The 19,038-nt window shown below is 42.7% G+C and overlaps 1 protein-coding gene and 1 long non-coding RNA gene across 3 annotated transcripts; both read right to left on the reverse strand.

Annotated features, from left to right (window-relative positions):
• Positions 1 to 804: 804 nt before the first annotated feature.
• LOC110506961 (Bardet-Biedl syndrome 4 protein) lies at positions 805 to 18,988 on the reverse strand. Of its 2 annotated transcripts, none has more exons than XM_036981368.1 (16): positions 18,747 to 18,988; positions 15,466 to 15,508; positions 12,475 to 12,554; positions 9,493 to 9,556; positions 9,150 to 9,261; positions 8,747 to 8,819; positions 8,473 to 8,526; positions 8,185 to 8,312; positions 6,925 to 6,979; positions 6,715 to 6,783; positions 5,345 to 5,497; positions 4,939 to 5,110; positions 4,288 to 4,357; positions 3,736 to 3,874; positions 3,047 to 3,263; positions 805 to 2,788 (listed from the first exon to the last, which is right to left on the reverse strand). In XM_036981368.1, exons 1-16 carry the CDS (start codon positions 18,798 to 18,800, stop codon positions 2,610 to 2,612), a joined length of 1,662 nt encoding a protein of 553 aa, XP_036837263.1. In that variant the 5' UTR covers positions 18,801 to 18,988; the 3' UTR covers positions 805 to 2,609. The 2 variants fall into 2 exon arrangements, with proteins under 2 accessions (XP_036837263.1, XP_036837264.1); XM_036981369.1 differs by having other exon boundaries at positions 18,708 to 18,791.
• Positions 16,441 to 18,690, reverse strand: LOC110506962. The gene is made up of 2 exons (XR_002471074.2): positions 17,379 to 18,690; positions 16,441 to 17,021 (listed from the first exon to the last, which is right to left on the reverse strand). It is a non-coding gene; the product is annotated as an uncharacterized LOC110506962 (long non-coding RNA).
• Positions 18,989 to 19,038: the final 50 nt, after the last annotated feature.

The raw sequence follows: 19,038 nt of genomic DNA on the forward strand, positions 1-19,038 counted from the left end.
TACGTGACCAATAATTTTTTGGGGAGTTAATTAAGCAATTAACATCCCATCAGGCTTAGGGTCACGTATAAAAATTATGGGCATGCCATTATTTTTGCTACTATGGCCATGTCCCGATAGGATGACAATGCCCCCACCCACATATGCCATGGTCGTCTGTCACCGGAGCCGTTTTTCAAAAGTTATCGGATAGGATTAAATGCATAGAAATAATGAATAGAACGGACAAATTATTGATCTGAATGGGGACTCTCGTTCTATTCTACTTCTATGCATTTAATCGGGATAGATAACTTTAGAAAAACGGCCAAAATGCAGATCTCAACCCAATAGAACACTTATGGGAAATGTTGTAGTGGCGTCCGAGACAGCGTTTTTCACCAATAAAACAACAAATTATGTATTTTCTCGTGGAAGAATGGTTTCGCAACCCCCGGATAGGGTTCCAGACACAGGTAGATTGCAGCTGTTCTGTCGGGTCTTGGTGGCCAAACTCCCTATTAAGACACCAAGACACAAATGGCCACCTGGACCATTTACATTGACCCTCCCCTTTTGTTTTTACACTGCTGCTACTCGCTGTTTATTATCTATGCATAGTCTCTTTACAAATTACCTCGACTAACCAGTAACCCCTGTATATAGCCTCGTTATTGTTATGTACATTTCTTGTGTTACTTTTTGATTCGATGTAAAAAAAAAAAAAAAAACTTTCGTTTATTTAGTCAATATTTTCTTAACTATTTATTGAACTGCATTGTTGGTAGGGCGGTAAGGTTTACACGGCGCATGTGACAAATAACATTTAATTTGATGTATCGTTTATTTAGTCAGTTACCTGTATATTACATGCATGTTCACACACACTTACACAAGTCTTCTGCGTGCCACAACTGTTAGCCGCTGAGCTAAACGTCTAGGCCTTAGCTTGGGGAGCTAAGTCAAGTCTTTAGTCTCAGACAAGGCTACTCATCACGCTAGCATGGTTTACCCAGCCAACCGTGTCGCATTTAGCCTAACACTACTCTGACTAAAATAAAGAGCAGAACACTATCAATCACCTTCACGGCACTTTGGATTTTGCAACAATAAATACACATCTATTCTGTCAAACATCATAATTTCTAAACATCTTAAAATTCAACAATAGTTTAAAAAAAAAGGCCCTTGATAAATCTATATATTAGGTATAAAACACTACAATCTTTATTTCCCACATCTCATTCATGATTGTCATATCTTATAGGTTACTTAAAATGGAGGAATGTATATTTAGTGTCATTATAAACGATAATCCAGACCTGCCACTGACCAAGGCTAAGTAAAAAAATTAAATAATCATATGCTGTATTTGACATGGCCCAATAGAGAAAGTTGAACAGAGTAAGTATCTGAAACTACTGAAAAGAGATCATGTCAAGGCCTTTGATGATCAGGAAGTCAACTCATTATGACACCTCTGTCATTAGGCTGGCTCACCTTGGTTAGTAAGACCATTAAGAAAGAGCAACATAAAGCACTTTGTAACAAGCTAAATCAAGAAGCTAGTCAAGGCCTTGTGGCCTTCGACTAACTATTCTTGATGAAAACTAAAACGGATAGAGACCGAGTGAGGATACACTACAGGCCTGTGGACTAGATAAAATGAGTGACATTCTGGGAGTGATGATACACTACAGGCCTGTGGACTAGATAAGCTGAGTGACATTCTGGGAGTGATGATACACTACAGGCCTGTGGACTAGATAAGCTGAGTGACATTCTGGGAGTGATGATACACTACAGGCCTGTGGACTAGATAAGCTGAGTGACATTCTGGGAGTGATGATACACTACAGGCCTGTGGACTAGATAAGCTGAGTGACATTCTGGGAGTGATGATACACTACAGGCCTGTGGACTAGATAAGCTGAGTGACATTCTGGGAGTGATGATACACTACAGGCCTGTGGACTAGATAAGATGAGTGACATTCTGGGAGTGATGATACACTACCGGCCTGTGGACTAGATAAGCTGAGTGACATTCTGGGAGTGATGATACACTACAGGCCTGTGGACTAGATAAGCTGAGTGACATTCTGGGAGTGATGATACACTACAGGCCTGTGGACTAGATAAACTGAGTGACATTCTGGGAGTGATGATACACTACCGGCCTGTGGACTAGATAAGCTGAGTGACATTCTGGGAGTGATGATACACTACAGGCCTGTGGACTAGATAAGCTGAGTGACATTCTGGGAGTGATGATACACTACAAGCCTGTGGACTAGATAAGCTGAGTGACATTCTGGGAGTGATGATACACTACCGGCCTGTGGACTAGATAAGCTGAGTGACATTCTGGGAGTGATGATACACTACAGGCCTGTGGACTAGATAAGCTGAGTGACATTCTGGGAGTGATGATACACTACAGGCCTGTGGACTAGATAAGCTGAGTGACATTCTGGGAGTGATGATACACTACCGGCCTGTGGACTAGATAAGCTGAGTGACATTCTGGGAGTGATGATACACTACAGGCCTGTGGACTAGATAAGCTGAGTGACATTCTGGGAGTGATGATACACTACAGGCCTGTGGACTAGATATGGGACGTCTAGTCTAGTTCAGCTCTTGCTTCAACTTGTTCTTCTTGACTTTGGGTTTGGCTGCCAGAGGGGGCATGGTGGTGGAGGGGTCTGACTCTTCTGGCTGAGGGGCTCGGGTGGGGGTGGTCTCCACATCAGGCTCCTCCTCCAAGGCCAGGGAAGGGGGCGTGGGCTGGCTGTGGGGGGACACTCCTGAGAGACAGGTATTAGATATTGAAAATGTAACTAAGTATACGCAGTCTTTTGTAAAGAGTTAATGAGGTGTGATTCAAGTTAACAGTCTACTGACAAGATCATATTATTATGTTAACTTGACACGTCTCTATCTCATTCATGTACCCTAGTTAATTACCAGTAGTGTAGTGGAGGGTAAACACTATGTTAAGCGAGCGTTTACCCAACTATCACGGAAAATGCATACAAAAATCTAAGGATGGTGTGATGTGTTACCTGTGGGGAGTGAGATGCTCTTGTTGTAGCCTGCGGCGGAGGACATGGCCTGCTCCAGGGCCTGGTTGGTGCCTAGGGGCTGCTGGGAGCTGCCAGGAGTTTTACTGGGGGCCCCAGCTGAGCGCTGCTTAGACTTGGGGTCTTTGACCGGCTTGGTCCACTCCAGGCTCTCTCCCACCTGCAAGGCAGCGGCCATCTTCTGAGCCATGTCCATTAGCTAAGGAAACAAAATGGCTGTATTTGGAAAAGTCAAGAAATTGAAGAGGGCATTTATTGTTGTTGATATTATTAAGCCGACGTGAGAATGTGGTACAATATACTGACCATACTGTATTACATTACATTATTACATTATTACATATAATACCATACTGTATTATATACTGACCTTCCTTTATTACATTAAATGCGTCATATTAACATCAACGTCACGTTAATGCAACAATGGTAAACGTTTCTCTCTTCCATCAGTAGTTTGAGCTCACAAGAAGCCGCTGAAGGGAGGACGGCTCATATTAATGGCCAGAAACAGAGCAAATGGAATGGCATCAAACCATTCAACTTATTCCACTCCAGTCAATGCCACAAGCCCGTTCTCCCCGATTAAGGTGCCACCAACCTCCTGTGTTTGACCTACACTGTATGTGCCATGTCAGACAGAGTATAGAGAGGAAGCTACTGTATTGTACCTCAGGGTCAAACTCAGTGTTGCTGTCCTTCAGTATGTTGACTTTCCTTTCCATCTCCTGGTACTGTTGCAGGGCTCCCTTCTTGTCCCCGTGGTTGTACAGCAGAATGGCAAAGTTCAGGTTGACCAGAGGGTTGGACCTGGGAGGAACATGGAGCCAGTCAAAACAGATGGACTTGAGATAGACAGGTAGATCAGTAATCAAAGGTAGAGTCAGCGATGTACAAAGTAAACAGCAATATTGGGTTGATGTCTGCAACAACTAAGAGCATTAAAGTGTGAGGTACTCTGATCACAGGAGGCTGCTGAGGGGAGGATGGCACATAATAATGTCCGGAACGGCGCAAATGGAATGGCATTAAACACCTGGAAACCATGTGTTTGACACCAATCCACAGATTCTGCTCCTCCCCCTCGGCCTGCGGAGCTGCTCGTGGAAATATCATATCTCAGTCTCATTTTAAATGAATTACATTCAACACAACTTGAACTACGTGGATTGACTCAGGACAAAAAATCAAACTATTTGGAAGTTCGATTGGGAGGAACTTACTGGTCTAAAGCCACAGCTTGTTCATAGGATCTCCTGGCATTGTCCACGTCCTCCAGATTGGTCAGTGCAACTGAAAGAGGAGAGTGGTCAGTTCAGTGGGAACTACAAAAACTAAACCTATAAAACCTATAGAAACCTGTAAACATCCATAAACACATTATAAAACAGATCCCATTACATTAACACTATTCCAGGGTAAATATAAGGGAATGCAATGTGGTACCTTGAACCAAGTATTTAAGGTTGCAAGTTACATAGTACTCATAATGCCCTAGGCACAGATTTAGCCTGGTCTTGGACTTAAAGGACTAGGCTGTATCTGTATCTGGGGAAAGTGGCACATAAAGCCAATATAGATGGGAGAAGGCAGGGCCAGGCTAGTGTTACCTGCTAGTAGCATGTAGAGTTCTCCCAGGCCAGGCTAGTGTTACCTGCTAGTAGCATGTAGAGTTCTCCCAGGCCAGGCTAGTGTTACCTGCTAGTAGCATGTAGAGTTCTCCCAGGCCAGGCTAGTGTTACCTGCTAGTAGCATGTAGAGTTCTCCCAGGCCAGGCTAGTGTTACCTGCTAGTAGCATGTAGAGTTCTCCCAGGCCAGGCTAGTGTTACCTGCTAGTAGCATGTAGAGTTCTCCCAGGCCAGCCTAGTGTTACCTGCTAGTAGCATGTAGAGTTCTCCCAGGTGGGGCTGCAGGTTGGTGGCAGCGCTGAGGAAGTGGAAGGCAGAGGCATACTGCTGCATGGTGAGGTGCACCAGGCCCAGGTTGTACAGTACCTTCCAGTCAAACGGAGACAGGTAGTGGGCCCGCTTCAAGCAGCTGATGGCCTGGTTCACACAGAAAGGACACGGGAAAGGAGAGGGGTTTAACATGGCTAGACAACAAAACAACAACTGTCCTTAAAATGTCATTTGAGGTACTGTAGTGTACTGTAGTTTTAGTATGCCGCCTTTGATGCCATGGAAAGATATGACGTCTGTCATATTTGATCTATCATATGACATACATCTCTCCTTGACACCATTTTATATGTACAGTACATGAAATATGAGAATACGCACTGCTACATATTTCTTCTTGCCAAAGAAGCACATGCCGATGTTGTTCCAGAGCGGGGGGCTCTCGGGGACCATGCACGCTGCCACGCGGTACTTGTTCATGGCCACATCAAAGTCCCCATGGGTCTGCATCATACTGCCTGCTGCCAGGATGGCCTAGTAGGGACACATACACATAACTGACATGCTGTACATCAGGGATCACCAGCTAGATTCAGCTGCAGGGATCACCAGTTAGATTCAGTTGCAGGGATCACCAGTTAGATTCAGTTGCAGGGATCACCAACTAGATTCAGCTGCAGGGATCACCAACTAGATTCAGCTGCAGGGATCACCAACTAGATTCAGCTGCAGGGATCACCAACTAAATTTAGCTGCAGGGATCACCAACTAGATTCAGCTGCAGGGATCACCAACTAGATTCAGCTGCAGGGATCACCAACTAGATTCAGCTGCAGGGATCACTAACTAGATTCAGCTGTAGGGATCACCAACTAGATTCAGCTGCAGGGATCACCAACTAGATTTAGCTGCAGGGATCACCAACTAGATTTAGCTGCAGGGATCACCAACTAGATTCAGCTGCAGGGATCACCAACTAGATTCAGCTGCAGGGATCACCAACTAGATTTAGCTGCAGGGATCACCAACTAGATTCAGCTGCAGGGATCACCAGCTAGATTCAGCTTCAGGGATCACCAACTAGATTCAGCTGCAGGGATCACCAACTAGATTCAGCTGCAGGGATCACCAACTAGATTTAGCTGCAGGGATCACCAACTAGATTTAGCTGCAGGGATCACCAACTAGATTCAGCTGCAGGGATCACCAACTAGATTCAGCTGCAGGGATCACCAACTAGATTCAGCTGCAGGGATCATCAACTACAGTACCAGTCAAAAGTTTGGACACCTACTCATTCAAGGGTTTTTCTTTATTTTTACGATTTTCTACATTGTAGAATAATAGTGAAGACATCAACACTATGAAATAACACAAAAAGTGTTAAACGAATAAACATTTTAGATTCTTCAAAGTAGCCACCCTTTGCCTTGACAGCTTTGCACACTCTGGGCATTCTCTCAACCAGCTTCATGAGGTAGTCACCTGGAATACATTTCAATTAAAAGGTGTGCCTTATATATATATATATATATATATATATATATATGTGTATACATTTTTTGGGGAAAGACATTTTTTACTCAGAAAACTTGGGCGGCCAAATAAAATGGATTTGTGTCGCCAGTTGGGGAACCCTACAGTACATTATACACATACAGTACATCAGATTCAATGTTGCAGTTATACAGTACATTGGTGTCAGGGGTTTATAAAAAACAAAACAAGCTTATAAAATGGTGGCCACTTACCTTATAGTTATTAGGGTCATAAGTAAGTGCATTCCCGAGATGTTCAAATGCTTTTTGGTATTTTCCCAACTGTGAAAGATTATCAACAATCAGTGCGAACAAACATCACCATTCTGGAAAAATTAAATGTACATTTTTTTGGGACACAACATAATAAAAAAAAAAACATTCCACTCCTAAGAGTGTGTTCAGAGTTGATTGCAGACCCACCTGCAGATACAGGAGCCCCAGAGTGGTCAGCAACTCGGCATTCTCTGGAGAGAACCTACACGGAGGGAAAGACACCTCTAATATCACCTTCACGCCTGCAATTACACATAATAATGTCTATCTACACTTTGCCTAATGCAAATGGAAGAACGGAGCTTGGAATTTGCTGATTATTTAATGGGTTCGTTTCAGCATAATTGCAGAGTATTAATTATGACTGGGGGGGAAGAAAAGACTTAAAGAAGGAGCCTTGAGAGGAGGGGTGAGGTTGAATTAAGGCTCACAGTGGTTAGTCTAATTAAAAGCAAACCGAGTAGCTGGGCAACTTGATTAATTCATTTACCCAATAGGCAGTAGTAATAATGAACACGGAAAGGCGACCCCATTTATACACTGACCTTTGCCAGTACCTTATTTCCTCCGCTGCCCTGGATAGGACGATTATTTAATGGATACTTGGGCTTTGATCCTATATCCATACTAATATCCATACTGACTTACTCTTACGAAAATACCATTTGCTAGTATGGATGCACAAACAAATGTATTGCTTCGTTCTAAGTAATATGCTAGTGAGGGTATTGAAATAGATTTGGACTTGTACAGTACGTTGAACAAGGCCACGAGTGGCCTTCAGTCAGAGATGATAAGTGAGCCTGATTCAGTTGTTTAGACGATTGAAATCAACAATTTTAGAGTAGAAAATGTTAAACTAGTGTGATTACAACCAGGAACAGATCCCACTGTTCAAAGCACAGCATGTTTTCTTCGTCTTTAGGGATTTTTTTACTCCTCTTTTATTCCATCTTAAATGAACATCATTAATAGCTATGTAGGGAAAATTACCCTTCTGCTGCATAATCATTACTGTGAAAAGGTTGTCTAAAACTCGTATATATTATCATCGCTCTATTATTAAAAAACTCTTCCCTAATGAAGGCTTTAGTGCTTCCAGTTTTTTGAATAATGTAAGTTCAGTGAAAGTTGTTCCTCTAGTATTAAAAACTAACACATTGGGTTTTTAATAACAAAGCAACCTTTCAACAAACCAACATTTTCTTCCATGAGGATGAACTTCTTTTAAACAAAACTTAATTACACTGAATGTTCTCCGTAAATGTCACCTATTCACAATTCTTAAAAAAAAAAAAAAAAATGTCCCTTAGGATATTTTCTAGGGCATATTAGAAGTGGTGCAATGTTTCCCAACTTTTAGAACAGTTTGTTTGAACTTTTAACAATCTCTACATCCAAACGTACTCCACTGCACTCTTGTACACTTCGATGGCTTTGTCCGTGTCTCCCGCCAACAAGTGGACCTTTCCCAGTGTCATGAATGTCCTGTCGTGTTTTTTCAACTGCAGGGCTGCATTCAACTGCTCTTCAGACTGGAATACAACAGATACAGTATCTCTACTCCATCATCCACCGTCAAATACTTGTACACTGGCTGAGACGCCATTTCATATTGACATTTGAATGATAAAATAACCCTTTAGTCTAATTCCTTCCTTATGAACAGTGTGTGAAAATCCAGCTCATACTTACATTTTGGAAGTCTTTTATGAAGGAATAGCATACACCCAGATTATGGTTGATCTCCTGGAGAAAAATATCAGAGTGGCTATATGGAGCTACAACACAAATGAAAATGGCTGACTATGCATATAGTTCATTGTTCCACTCTTAAACCCTATAGCTGAGAAGCAGTGTGTAAATCCAGGAAGAGCAATGCTGATGGATAAATCTTACAATGGTTACAGGTACAGGCCAAAGATAAGCAACTCTACTGAGTAGAGGAAACCACAATCTTTTCTCTTACCCAGTCTTTCTCATTGAGCTTCCCAGCTTCCTGATAAACCTCAATGGCTGCCTTGTGTTTCCCCAACAGAAAACTGAAGGAAAAACAGATGCATAAACAACTATAAATGGAAGTACACGCACAGAGTAACCCTAAATTCAACATCTAAATCAGCTAATGCCCGGTGGGTATTCTGCTGCAAAATGGTAGACGTGCATCACCAAGGCGGATGCCGAACAGTTCCCATCCCTCATACCATATAAACTACTTTGATCTTGTAAGGAACCCTGCACTAACACAATCTTATATCATTATTATATTCTGTATGACCTTTTCCTGGCCTGGGCCTGTAGAGTGATCTGATCAACAGCAGTGTCTCCCCCCAGGCAGGCTCAGGGCTGAGGCAGGGGTACTCTCTACTCACAGCGATCGAGCCACTTGTTTGAGGTTGTCGGGGCTGGTGGGATTGAGGATGGCACAACTTTGGAACAGCTCCAGGGATGGCTGGATCTGCCCCTCCAGACGCAAGATTAGCGCTTCATTGCAAGAAAACAGGCTTTTATGTTAGCATGAAAAGGCGTTAAACCGACACATTAAATTCTAAGGCACAGTAGGGGGTAGAAGCCTTTTTTGGGGGAGGAAATGTTACATCTAACGCTTGGTTTTGACTGGAATAGACTAGAGCTCTGTTGTGGTTGGGATAAACCGTTTGAACGTGATGAACACATGATGAGGGATGTGGAACGTTATGTAGTATGGCTTCTTACCTTGTACGTATATGGCATATTCACACATTCCCTGGGTCTCCTGTAGCTGCTCTTTGATCATTGCCTTTGGGAAACAACGAACATGATCTCTGCTCCAAACTGATGTTACAAGAATATTGCAAGAACTGAATATGGACAGAATTTCCTAATTTTCTTTCTCTTCCCACAGCCGCTATCGCCAACACACTGGGGTGGAGTGCCATGAGTCTGGCAAGGAAGACTAATACATTGGCTACACGCAGTTTTGTGATTGACAGATAAAGCATTCCTATGACAACTAAGACAGACATACAGGTAACTGGCAAAATAATGTCAAAAATACCTTTTAAAGTGTCTTTGCTCGCTTTGAGGACAATACGGTGCCACTGACACGGCCTGTTACCAAAACCTGCGGGCTCTCCTTCACCGCAGCCAACGTGAGTAAAACATTTAAACGTGTTAACCCTCGCAAGGCTGCCGGCCCAGACGGCATCCCTAGCCACGTCCTATCCCAGTTTGCTGTTCCCATATGTTTCAAGAGGGCCACCCTTGTTCCTGTTCCCAAGAAGGCTAAGGTAACTGAGCTAAACGACTATAGCCCCGTAGCACTCACTTCCGTCATCATGAAGTGCTTTCAGAGACTAGTCAAGGATCATATCACTCCACCCTACCTGACACCCTAGACCCAATCTAATTTGCTTACCGCCCGAATAGGTCCACAGACGACGCAATCACACTGCCCACTGCCCTAACCCATCTGGACAAGAGGAATACCTATGTAATACCTATGTTCATTGATTACAGCTCAGCATTTAACACCATAGTACCCTCCAAACTCGTCATTAAGCTTGAGACCCTGGGTCTCGACCCCGCCCTGTGCAACTGGGTCCTGGACTTTCTGACGGGCCGCCCCCAGGTGGTGAGGATAGGAAACAACATCTCCACCCCGCTGATCCTCAACACTGGGACCTCACAAGGGTCCGTTCTCAGCCCTCTCCTGTACTCCCTGTTCACCCATGACAGCGTGGCCATGCACGCCTCTAACTCAATCATCAAGTTTGCAGACGACACTACAGTGGTAGGCTTGATTACCAACAACGACGAGACGCACTACAGGGAGGAGGTGAGGGCCCTCGGAGTGTTGTGCCAGGAAAATAACCTCACACTCAACGTCAACAAAACAAAGGAGATGATTGTGGACTTCAGGAAACAGCAGAGGGAACACCCCCCTATCCACATCGACGGTACAGTAGTGGAGAAGGTGGAAAGTTAAGTTCCTCGGCGTAAACATCAGGGACAAACTGAAATGGTCCACCCACACAGACAGCGTGGTGAAGAAGGCTCAACAGCACCTCTTCAACCTCAGGAGACTGAAGAAATGTGGCTTGTCACCAAAAACACACAAACTTTTACAGATGCACAATTGAGAGCATCCTTTCGGGCTGCATCATCGCCTGGTATGGCAACTGCTCCGCCCACAACCGTAAGGCTCTCCAGAGGGTAGTGAGGTCTTCACAATGCATCCCTGGGGGCAAACTACCTGCCCTCCAGGACACCTACACCACCTGATGTCACAGGAAGGTCAAAAAGAGGAGAACAACCACCCGAGCCACTGCCTGTTCACCCCACTATCATCCAGAAGGCGAGGTCAGTACAGGTGCATCATAGCTGGGAGACTGAAAAACAGCTTCTATCTCAAGGCCATCAGACTGTTAAACAGCCACCACTAACATTGAGTGGCTGCTGCCAACATACTGACTCAAATCTCTAGCCACTTTAATAATAAAAAATTGGATGTAATAAATGTATCACTAGTCACTTTAAGCAATGCCACTTTATATAATGTTTACATACCCTACATTACTCATCCCTTTTGTTTTTACTGTACTCTATACCATCTACTGCAACTTGCCTATGCCGTTCAGCCATTGCTCATCCATATATTTATATGTACATATTCTTATTCATTCCATTACACTTGGTAGTTGTTGTGAAATTGTTAGATTACTTGTTAGATATTACTGCACAGTCGTAACTAGAAGCACAAGCATTTCGCTACACTCGCATTAACATCTGCTAACCATGTGTAAGTGACCAATAAAATGTGATTTGATTTAATAGGGCGTTAGGCCAACCCGAGCCAGAACAGCTTCAATGCACCTTGGCATATATTCTAGAATTGTCTGGAACTCTATTGGAGGGATGCGACACCATTCTTCCACAAGAAATTCCATAATTTGGTGTTTTGTTGATGGTGGAAATGCTGTCTCAGGCGCCGCTCCAGAATCTCCAATAAGTGTAAGTGTTCAATTAGGTTGAGATCTGGTGACTGAGATGGCCATGGTATATGGTTTCCATAGTTTTCATGCTCATCAAACCATTCAGTGAACACTCGTTCCCTGTGGATGGGGCCATTGTCATCCTATGGGGGCATGGCCATGGTAGCCAAAACATTTTATACATGACCCTAAGCATGATGAGATGTTAATTGCTTAATTAACTCAGGAACCACTCCTGTGTGGAATCACCCATTTCAATATACTTTGTATCTCTCATTTACTTAAGTGTTTCCTTTATTTTGGCAGTTACCTGTAGTAAACCAACATGCTTGGTTCATTCCCATTTTCACCCACAACAAGTGTTATAACAGCTGTTATTACAAAACTGTACTTCTGAGATTGTGTAGTGGGTTCATTCATTATTTTATTTATTTAACTACGCATGCAGGGTAGGAGAAAAATAGCATGCGCTAGTAGCATTTTCACATTTCCAGACGGAACACAGCTTGAAACAGAAGATTACATCACTATCTTCTCAGCAGAAGACACTAAGACAAAGTGAGGGGGAGGGAGCCCTTGATGCCTTCATTCATTATTTGCATGCTGTCTAGGCTGACAGAAAGGTCAGTGTGACACCAATGCACATTAAACAAGGGGGAATGAATGACAGTCAGGGACTGGACCAGACCACCGGGAGAGACAGCGCGGCAGGGGGGGGGCCTACCTTGCAGGTCTCATAGTCTTTGCGGATGTAGTGCAGGTGGATGAGCCAGTTCCTCCTCTCCAGAATGGGAAGTTCCGGAGCTGAGGAGGAGAGGCAGAGTAGACATTCAGGGGTGATGAGGAGACGGCATATTGGCCCGATACCAAACAAACCCCTCCACCCTTTCTCATTTAAGGCCCTTGTTGACCCGCACTGATAAGAATATATTTAATAGAACTATCCATGACGTGGTCAGAAATCAAGTACAGAAAAAACGGTCTCATTCTGACCTCTCAGAACAACTGAAGCTGACATTACTGTATATGAGTTGAGTCATGCTGCCAGTGAATGGCCATTTCATGTTATACTATCTCAAATCAAAGTTTATTGGTTGTGTACACAGATTTGCAGATGTTATCGCAGGTGCAGGGAAATGCTTGTGTTTCTAGCTACAACAGTGCTGTAATACCTAGCAATACAAAACAATAATACAAAAAAGTTAAAAGAAAGAAATATAGAAATATCAATAAGATATGTATTTAAATTAAGAAATATTTATAGCATTTTCAATGATAATTCAGAAGAGACTATCTCTTTAAAAGTGATGGTCCTTTTATTACCTGAAACTACGATGCTCTGCATGTCTTTAATAAGACAAGGACTGATGCAACATTTTCCAACAAAAACCCTTCGGGCTACTTTCCTCAGACATAATAAGTAAGTTAGATAATAGTTATAGTACTGCTAATTGTTAGTTACAGACAATGATGTTGTTTTATTAAGCCTCTGCCTTTAAGATATTATCCTTGTTGCCCAGGCAACCATGTCTTTAACAAGCTCAGTGCTCCTGACAGGAATGAGAAAGAGCACATGCTACAGACAGACAGACAATGGGGAACATGAAATTCAATACAGTAGGATATATTTGGTGAGCTAAGATGGCCATGCCAACCATGCTTCTGTTCTGTATAACAGTACTGGAAACCTTTCCTCTAGCAGAACACAATTGTATTCAAGATAGCTGCCATTGTAATTCCAAATAGAGTGACTTCTTTGATTTCAGTAATCCTGTTATCTTGTACCTACCTGTGAGGCAGCAATAGGACACTGGCTATATGAAATGAAGCTGCCTGAGACTACACTACAGGGTATTGGGTGGATGTTGTTAGGTTAGTGCCTGTGGAAAAAACAGTGATTTACACAAAAGCTCCCCTCTGTTTTATCTCGCCAATTGTTAAGTCGGAGCTCCAGTGTCTCACAGCAAGAACCTCGACTGGAAGCCCACTCTAACCCCACAGAGAAAGCCTTCCCTTTCCCCCTGTTCGCTGAGTGGTAGACTGCAGTGCATGGAGACGGCATCTCCCCTCTCATATTTGCCGCATCAGATTTGGAGTGGCCTTATTTGTGGGCTTAATCCGCTTTGGCTCCTGCCGAGACAGCAATAATATTCTTGTCTCTGGGTTTCAGCTGCAGCCCTGTGGCACTTTAAGTCCACTCTTACTAAAGCTGGGCAGATTTTGAGGAGGGAGGAGGGGGGGGGGGGGGGGTTCGTCTGTGACATGTCTTCATGGGACAATAAAGAGAGAAGCAGCAATAGGAAGAGGAACCCAGCATGGAACCGTCCAAATATAGCCAGCGAAAAGGTTTCATCCCCACAACAAAAATCCTCTCATTGTATGCATGATCTCGGTAATGTGTAGAGAGAGGAGACAGCTTTGTATTATTCTGTTAGCTACAACAACAAAAAAGTCCAGCTGAGCAAAGAGGATAAGTTGGAGCAGAATGCTTGAAGAAAAGCCTGCCGAGATTAAAAGACCCCTGAAGAGGATCAAGTTCACTCTTCAACTTGTCACCTCTTTGGAAATTGAGGTCAAGTGGAAGAACTGTGCGTTAGTGTTTCTCCTACAATTGTTTTGTATCAATAACATGACTTCTGTAGTGGGCTGCACAACAATATGAGTTGGCACACAAAATACAGTGGGTGATGTATGAGGGGGCCTAAGGGTGATATCATGGCCTTTTAAACGTTTTATTAAAAGGTCAACTTCTGTGGGATGGATGAAAACAATATCTACAAGCTATTCTATACGAATGCTAGGCCTATATATTTTTTACTGTGTTCTGGAATATGGTTGCAAGTTTGTCAGCTTAAACATTAGAAAAAGGGTAAGGGCGCCCTCTTTAGTCAAATAAAATATATGTTTAAAGTCTGTAACACACTGCAGCGAGCATTAATTCAATTCTGGCATTTTGACTTAGTCTCGTCCCTATGCAACACTGAGGGTCAGGTTTAAATGACGGACTGTTTTGGCAACTACGATAACGGGAAAAAAATTGCTCCGCGGTGGGTACTCTTCACAGATCACAAAGAAGACATGCCAGAATGTCGTGATTCGAAACCAAAGTGCATGCAAAACATTTAGTGGTTTTAGTTAAAGTAGTTAATGCAGACTAGCCACTTGCGAAATGCACTCATAAAAAATAACCTACGTGATCTTCACCTTGCTAGCTACTATTTTGTATTTTATTCAAGCGGAAAAGGCAGTGACTAGGCAGCAGCGGATGCTGCTGAGGGGAGGACGGCTCATAATAATGTCTGGAATGGAGTCAATGGAATGCTATTAAAGACATCAAACAAGTAGTTTCTATGTGTTTGATGCCATTCCAATGACTGTATTCCAGCTAATATTTTGAGCCATCCTCCGCTCAGCAGTCTCCACTGGTAGGCAGTGACGTAGTTCCTCTGTCAAACAGACGTTCTATTACGTACAGATGCTGTTATGCCGGGGCATTTTTTAATTGCGGGAGGGCACCTGGATGTCAAGAGTAATTTAGACTAGGGTGACCTTAGTAAATGCTGTCAGTTAGCCAAACCATTTCCCCTTAATAAATAGGCCTATAGAATAATGTGTGTTTATTCTGTATAACTAATGCCCTCCATGTTAAAACACAGGTGTATGTGACATTTCAATGGAAAACTGTAGAGTCACTGTTAAGTTATTAGACATTTACCTTTTGGAGCTTGCCGTTTCTTCGTCTCAGAGGCCACTGGGAGCTGAAAAAGAGAGAGATCCATGAGGCAACAAATTGGGATGTGGTCAGGGAGTCTCAATTTTGGAGCAACTCCTGGCCTGCATCCTGCCACCTTCTTCACCATTCCCCTCTGAGGATGCATTATAACCTACACCTGGACCATCAGACTATTTTGGTGACATACAGCCATTTTTGGTAGACTAGAACACTTAGTGAGTTTGATGCAGCTAGCAGGCCCTTTACTAGGCATGGCATGGATCTAGAGACGACATGCCTGTGTCCATTTATGTAGGAGCTTTAATACACTCATTACCTCTTTCACCACCTTTTGTTGTGAGGCTTTCGCTTCCCTTATAACTCACTTTAACATATCTACAATACAAAATCAATAATACAGCAACAGTAGTGTGTAACAATAACACATTGTTACACACTACTCTATGTAATTGTGATTGGAGCCCAAGAAGAGTAGCTGCAGCCAATGGGGATCTGGAATAAATACAAAACTGTGTTTGGTATTTGTTCAAATGCAAGATTTGTCTGTGCTTTGTTGCTAAGTTTATTTGTTACATTTTCTATCACAGATAGTTTTTTTGTGTGGGTTTAAAATATTCAATTAAGTCTAAAATCTGTTACTCATTTCATTGAGTGTTGATTTGATTGGACTAAATTGCATTGCGATGACTTTGCTCTACACATGTTCATAAAACACCTTTATTGAGGATCTCTTCCAAGAACAAACCGTTCAAGTAAAAACATCTTAAAAGTATAAAGTAATGTAACATAACGTTCACGTGATTTTTTTTTTTTACAAATACAAAGTCTAACATAACATTCACGAACATCTTGAAAACATCTTGTGCAAAAGGAAATATCATTCAAACAAAAACAATTTTTTAAAATGTTGCACTGCAAATTCACATTGTTACAAAATGTTTTTTTTTGTTTGTTTTTTTGCATAGCCACAACTTGAGCACCGCGGTACTTGGCACTAATCACAAACAACTTGCACCACAAGGCTAAAACATCAGTGCACGGTTATGATGGTGTCATGTAAAGAGGCCCTAATTGCATCCCGTACAGTAGCAACATTGTCCTCCACTGGCCCTTGTAGTAAACTATGGTCTTGATCTGTGAGCTTAGCCTCTGTCTGCTGATGATCCTGGCCAATGATGTTCCGGTTCCATTCAGCCAGAAACTGTTCTTTCTACAACTGATCTTGGCCAATGTTTCATTCATGCCAGAAACAATTCTTTCTTCAGTTCGCACACATTGTGCAGTATGCAACACGGCGTTACAGTGTCTGTCGTCAACTTAACGTCAATGTTGATGCACTTCACCAAACGTCCCTTCAAGCATCCTAAGACGTAGTCAATAGCCACCCTGGCAGAACTCAGGTGGTCATTAAACTTCTGCTGGTGGTTATTCAGAGATGTGACCTGGGAAAAGCCTGTCATTAACCACCTCTTCAGTGGGTACGCTGGGTCTCCTACCGGATGAACTGGCATCTCTACACCAATGACAATCGCTGAACTCTGTGGAAAAGGAGAATAATTGTAGATTCAGAAACAATTGTATACATGCAGTAAATAGGTCATTACTATGCTTGCAGAGGTTTTTAGTTATGTGCTTATTCTCTATAACTGAAGCAAAATCAGATTTTAAGAGTTTAATCACATACTTCCTGGGGAAAAAGATGCGCCCCCCCTGCCAGTCTGAAATGATCAGAGTTGGCCAATACTCTCACCCCCTGTGCAATCTAGACACCCCATATAGACATCAGTGAAGCTAGAAAAAGACAAACTGCTCAAATGTGTCTTATATCACCAAGTGGTAACATGGCCTCTATTTGTTTGTCAAAACAGAAATTATATGAGCAGCAGAACACTTACCTGAGGTTGTGATCAGCAACGGCCTGTAACACAGAATAATGCTGCCCTTTGCTGTTCAAGTAGTCCTTTGGATATTATTTTGAGGCAGTGATGGGGATGTGTGTCTCAACCATGGTCACCAGCACATTGCGGATACCCAAGCTGCTTAAACCCACAGATGGTGGCTAGGATGTCTTTACCACCGGGTAGCGAAATAAAGCGGTTGTACTTGTCTTCACGACAGGTGCAGTCACCTGTCGTAGAATGATGCAAACAGTGGAAACACCGCCTCCAAATAAACTTTAAATAATCTGGTGCTCGCTTGGTGTTGCACACCACCACCAAAAATAGAGCAAACCTTCGACGGTATTCAATTGTGTTTCAGACATTGGTGGTTTGTTTAGTTCCCAGACTCTACTAACTGTGCAAGGTGTTCAAATGTGGTCTGAGTCATGCGGAACTGTTTGCGCCTTTGATCGTCGTCAAAATCATCCAACATCATACTGCAAACATCTTCACCGGGTCTTGGACCCCGCTCCCACACACCTCGAAAGCATGTTGCATCCTCGATTGCTGCTTCTTTCGTCAGTACATATAGTGGTTGTAGCGCGTAAACGCAAAAACCGTCGTCGTCTGTGCTGTCGTTCAACGTCATACCGTTGTCTGCTCAGGCGTATATTTTGAGTGAAATTATTCTGACAACTAGAAAGTAGACTCGGCATGCTCTATTGCAATTTCACTACAGCATTATTTACCAAATGCAGTAACGAAAGTACCTTAATAAGGCTGGCTCCAGCAACACTTTCATCCGCCATGTTTGCTGTCCAACAATAACAACGTGTCGCCGACTAGCAATGACGACTTCACATCTGCTTGTGGCGTCCAGTAATATTGGTCGTCATTAAGAACGCAAGATAAATCATTGAACTATTTGAATTGAATGTACACTAATTATCGACAGATGGAATAAAGGCATACTCCTTGATTTCGTGAGTTTAGCTAATTATCGAGCTAAACAAAACCTGTTAATGTAGCATGTTGTGATAATTAGGTTAAGATTAGGTAAGGGGTTAGGGTTAGTTAAAATGCAAAACCTTCCAACTTTTGACGTTAATTTGACAAAAGATGGATCCCTTTTTTAGCCATGGCCCCATACGGAGCTGTAACGTCAACAATTACTGCTGTAATGACTTTATTAGCATTAACAAGCTAGTCGTTAGCTAGCTGCTATGTTTTCAGCTAGCTAGAGCTGGAGAATGCTAAGCAAGACGTTTCTAGACATATTACACTGCTAACAACAAACATCCCAGCTAGTTATATCCAAAACAGTGCAGATTTTATTCGGTTTACCATTGTAATTCCAATTCATAGCAAGTAAATTATCCTCACAGTTAGTGTGTTTTCTTCGTCCGCCATCTTGACAGCGCAGGAGGCTGTTGCCATGGTTACGCTAGAACGGGGTATTTTTGAGCTCTGTTTCAAAAAGCTTTACCAGTAGCTAGATTATGAAGGACTTCTGTTTCTATCATCTCTGGCACTGCAGGGTTGGGGAAATTACTCTGAAAATATAGTTTACCAAGCTACCAATTACTAAACACTAAAATAAGTTAAACTGCACTAAATCTACCCTTTAGAAAAAACAAAGTTGACTTCAGGAGTAGTAGTTCACAACACAAACTAC

Source organism: Oncorhynchus mykiss, chromosome 6, assembly GCF_013265735.2.
Source record: "Oncorhynchus mykiss isolate Arlee chromosome 6, USDA_OmykA_1.1, whole genome shotgun sequence".
Lineage (NCBI taxonomy): Eukaryota > Metazoa > Chordata > Actinopteri > Salmoniformes > Salmonidae > Oncorhynchus > Oncorhynchus mykiss.

Coding starts and splice junctions, on each gene's coding strand:
- LOC110506961 (XM_036981368.1), bottom strand. CDS start 18,800: ATGGCAACAGCCTCCTGCGCTGTCAAGATGGCGGACGAAGAAAACACA. Junction 8,527..8,746: donor AGCTCAATGAGAAAGACTGG/GTAAGAGAAAAG, acceptor ATTTTTCTCCAG/GAGATCAACCATAATCTGGG. Junction 6,980..8,184: donor GTGTACAAGAGTGCAGTGGA/GTACGTTTGGAT, acceptor CCCTCCGTGTAG/GTTCTCTCCAGAGAATGCCG.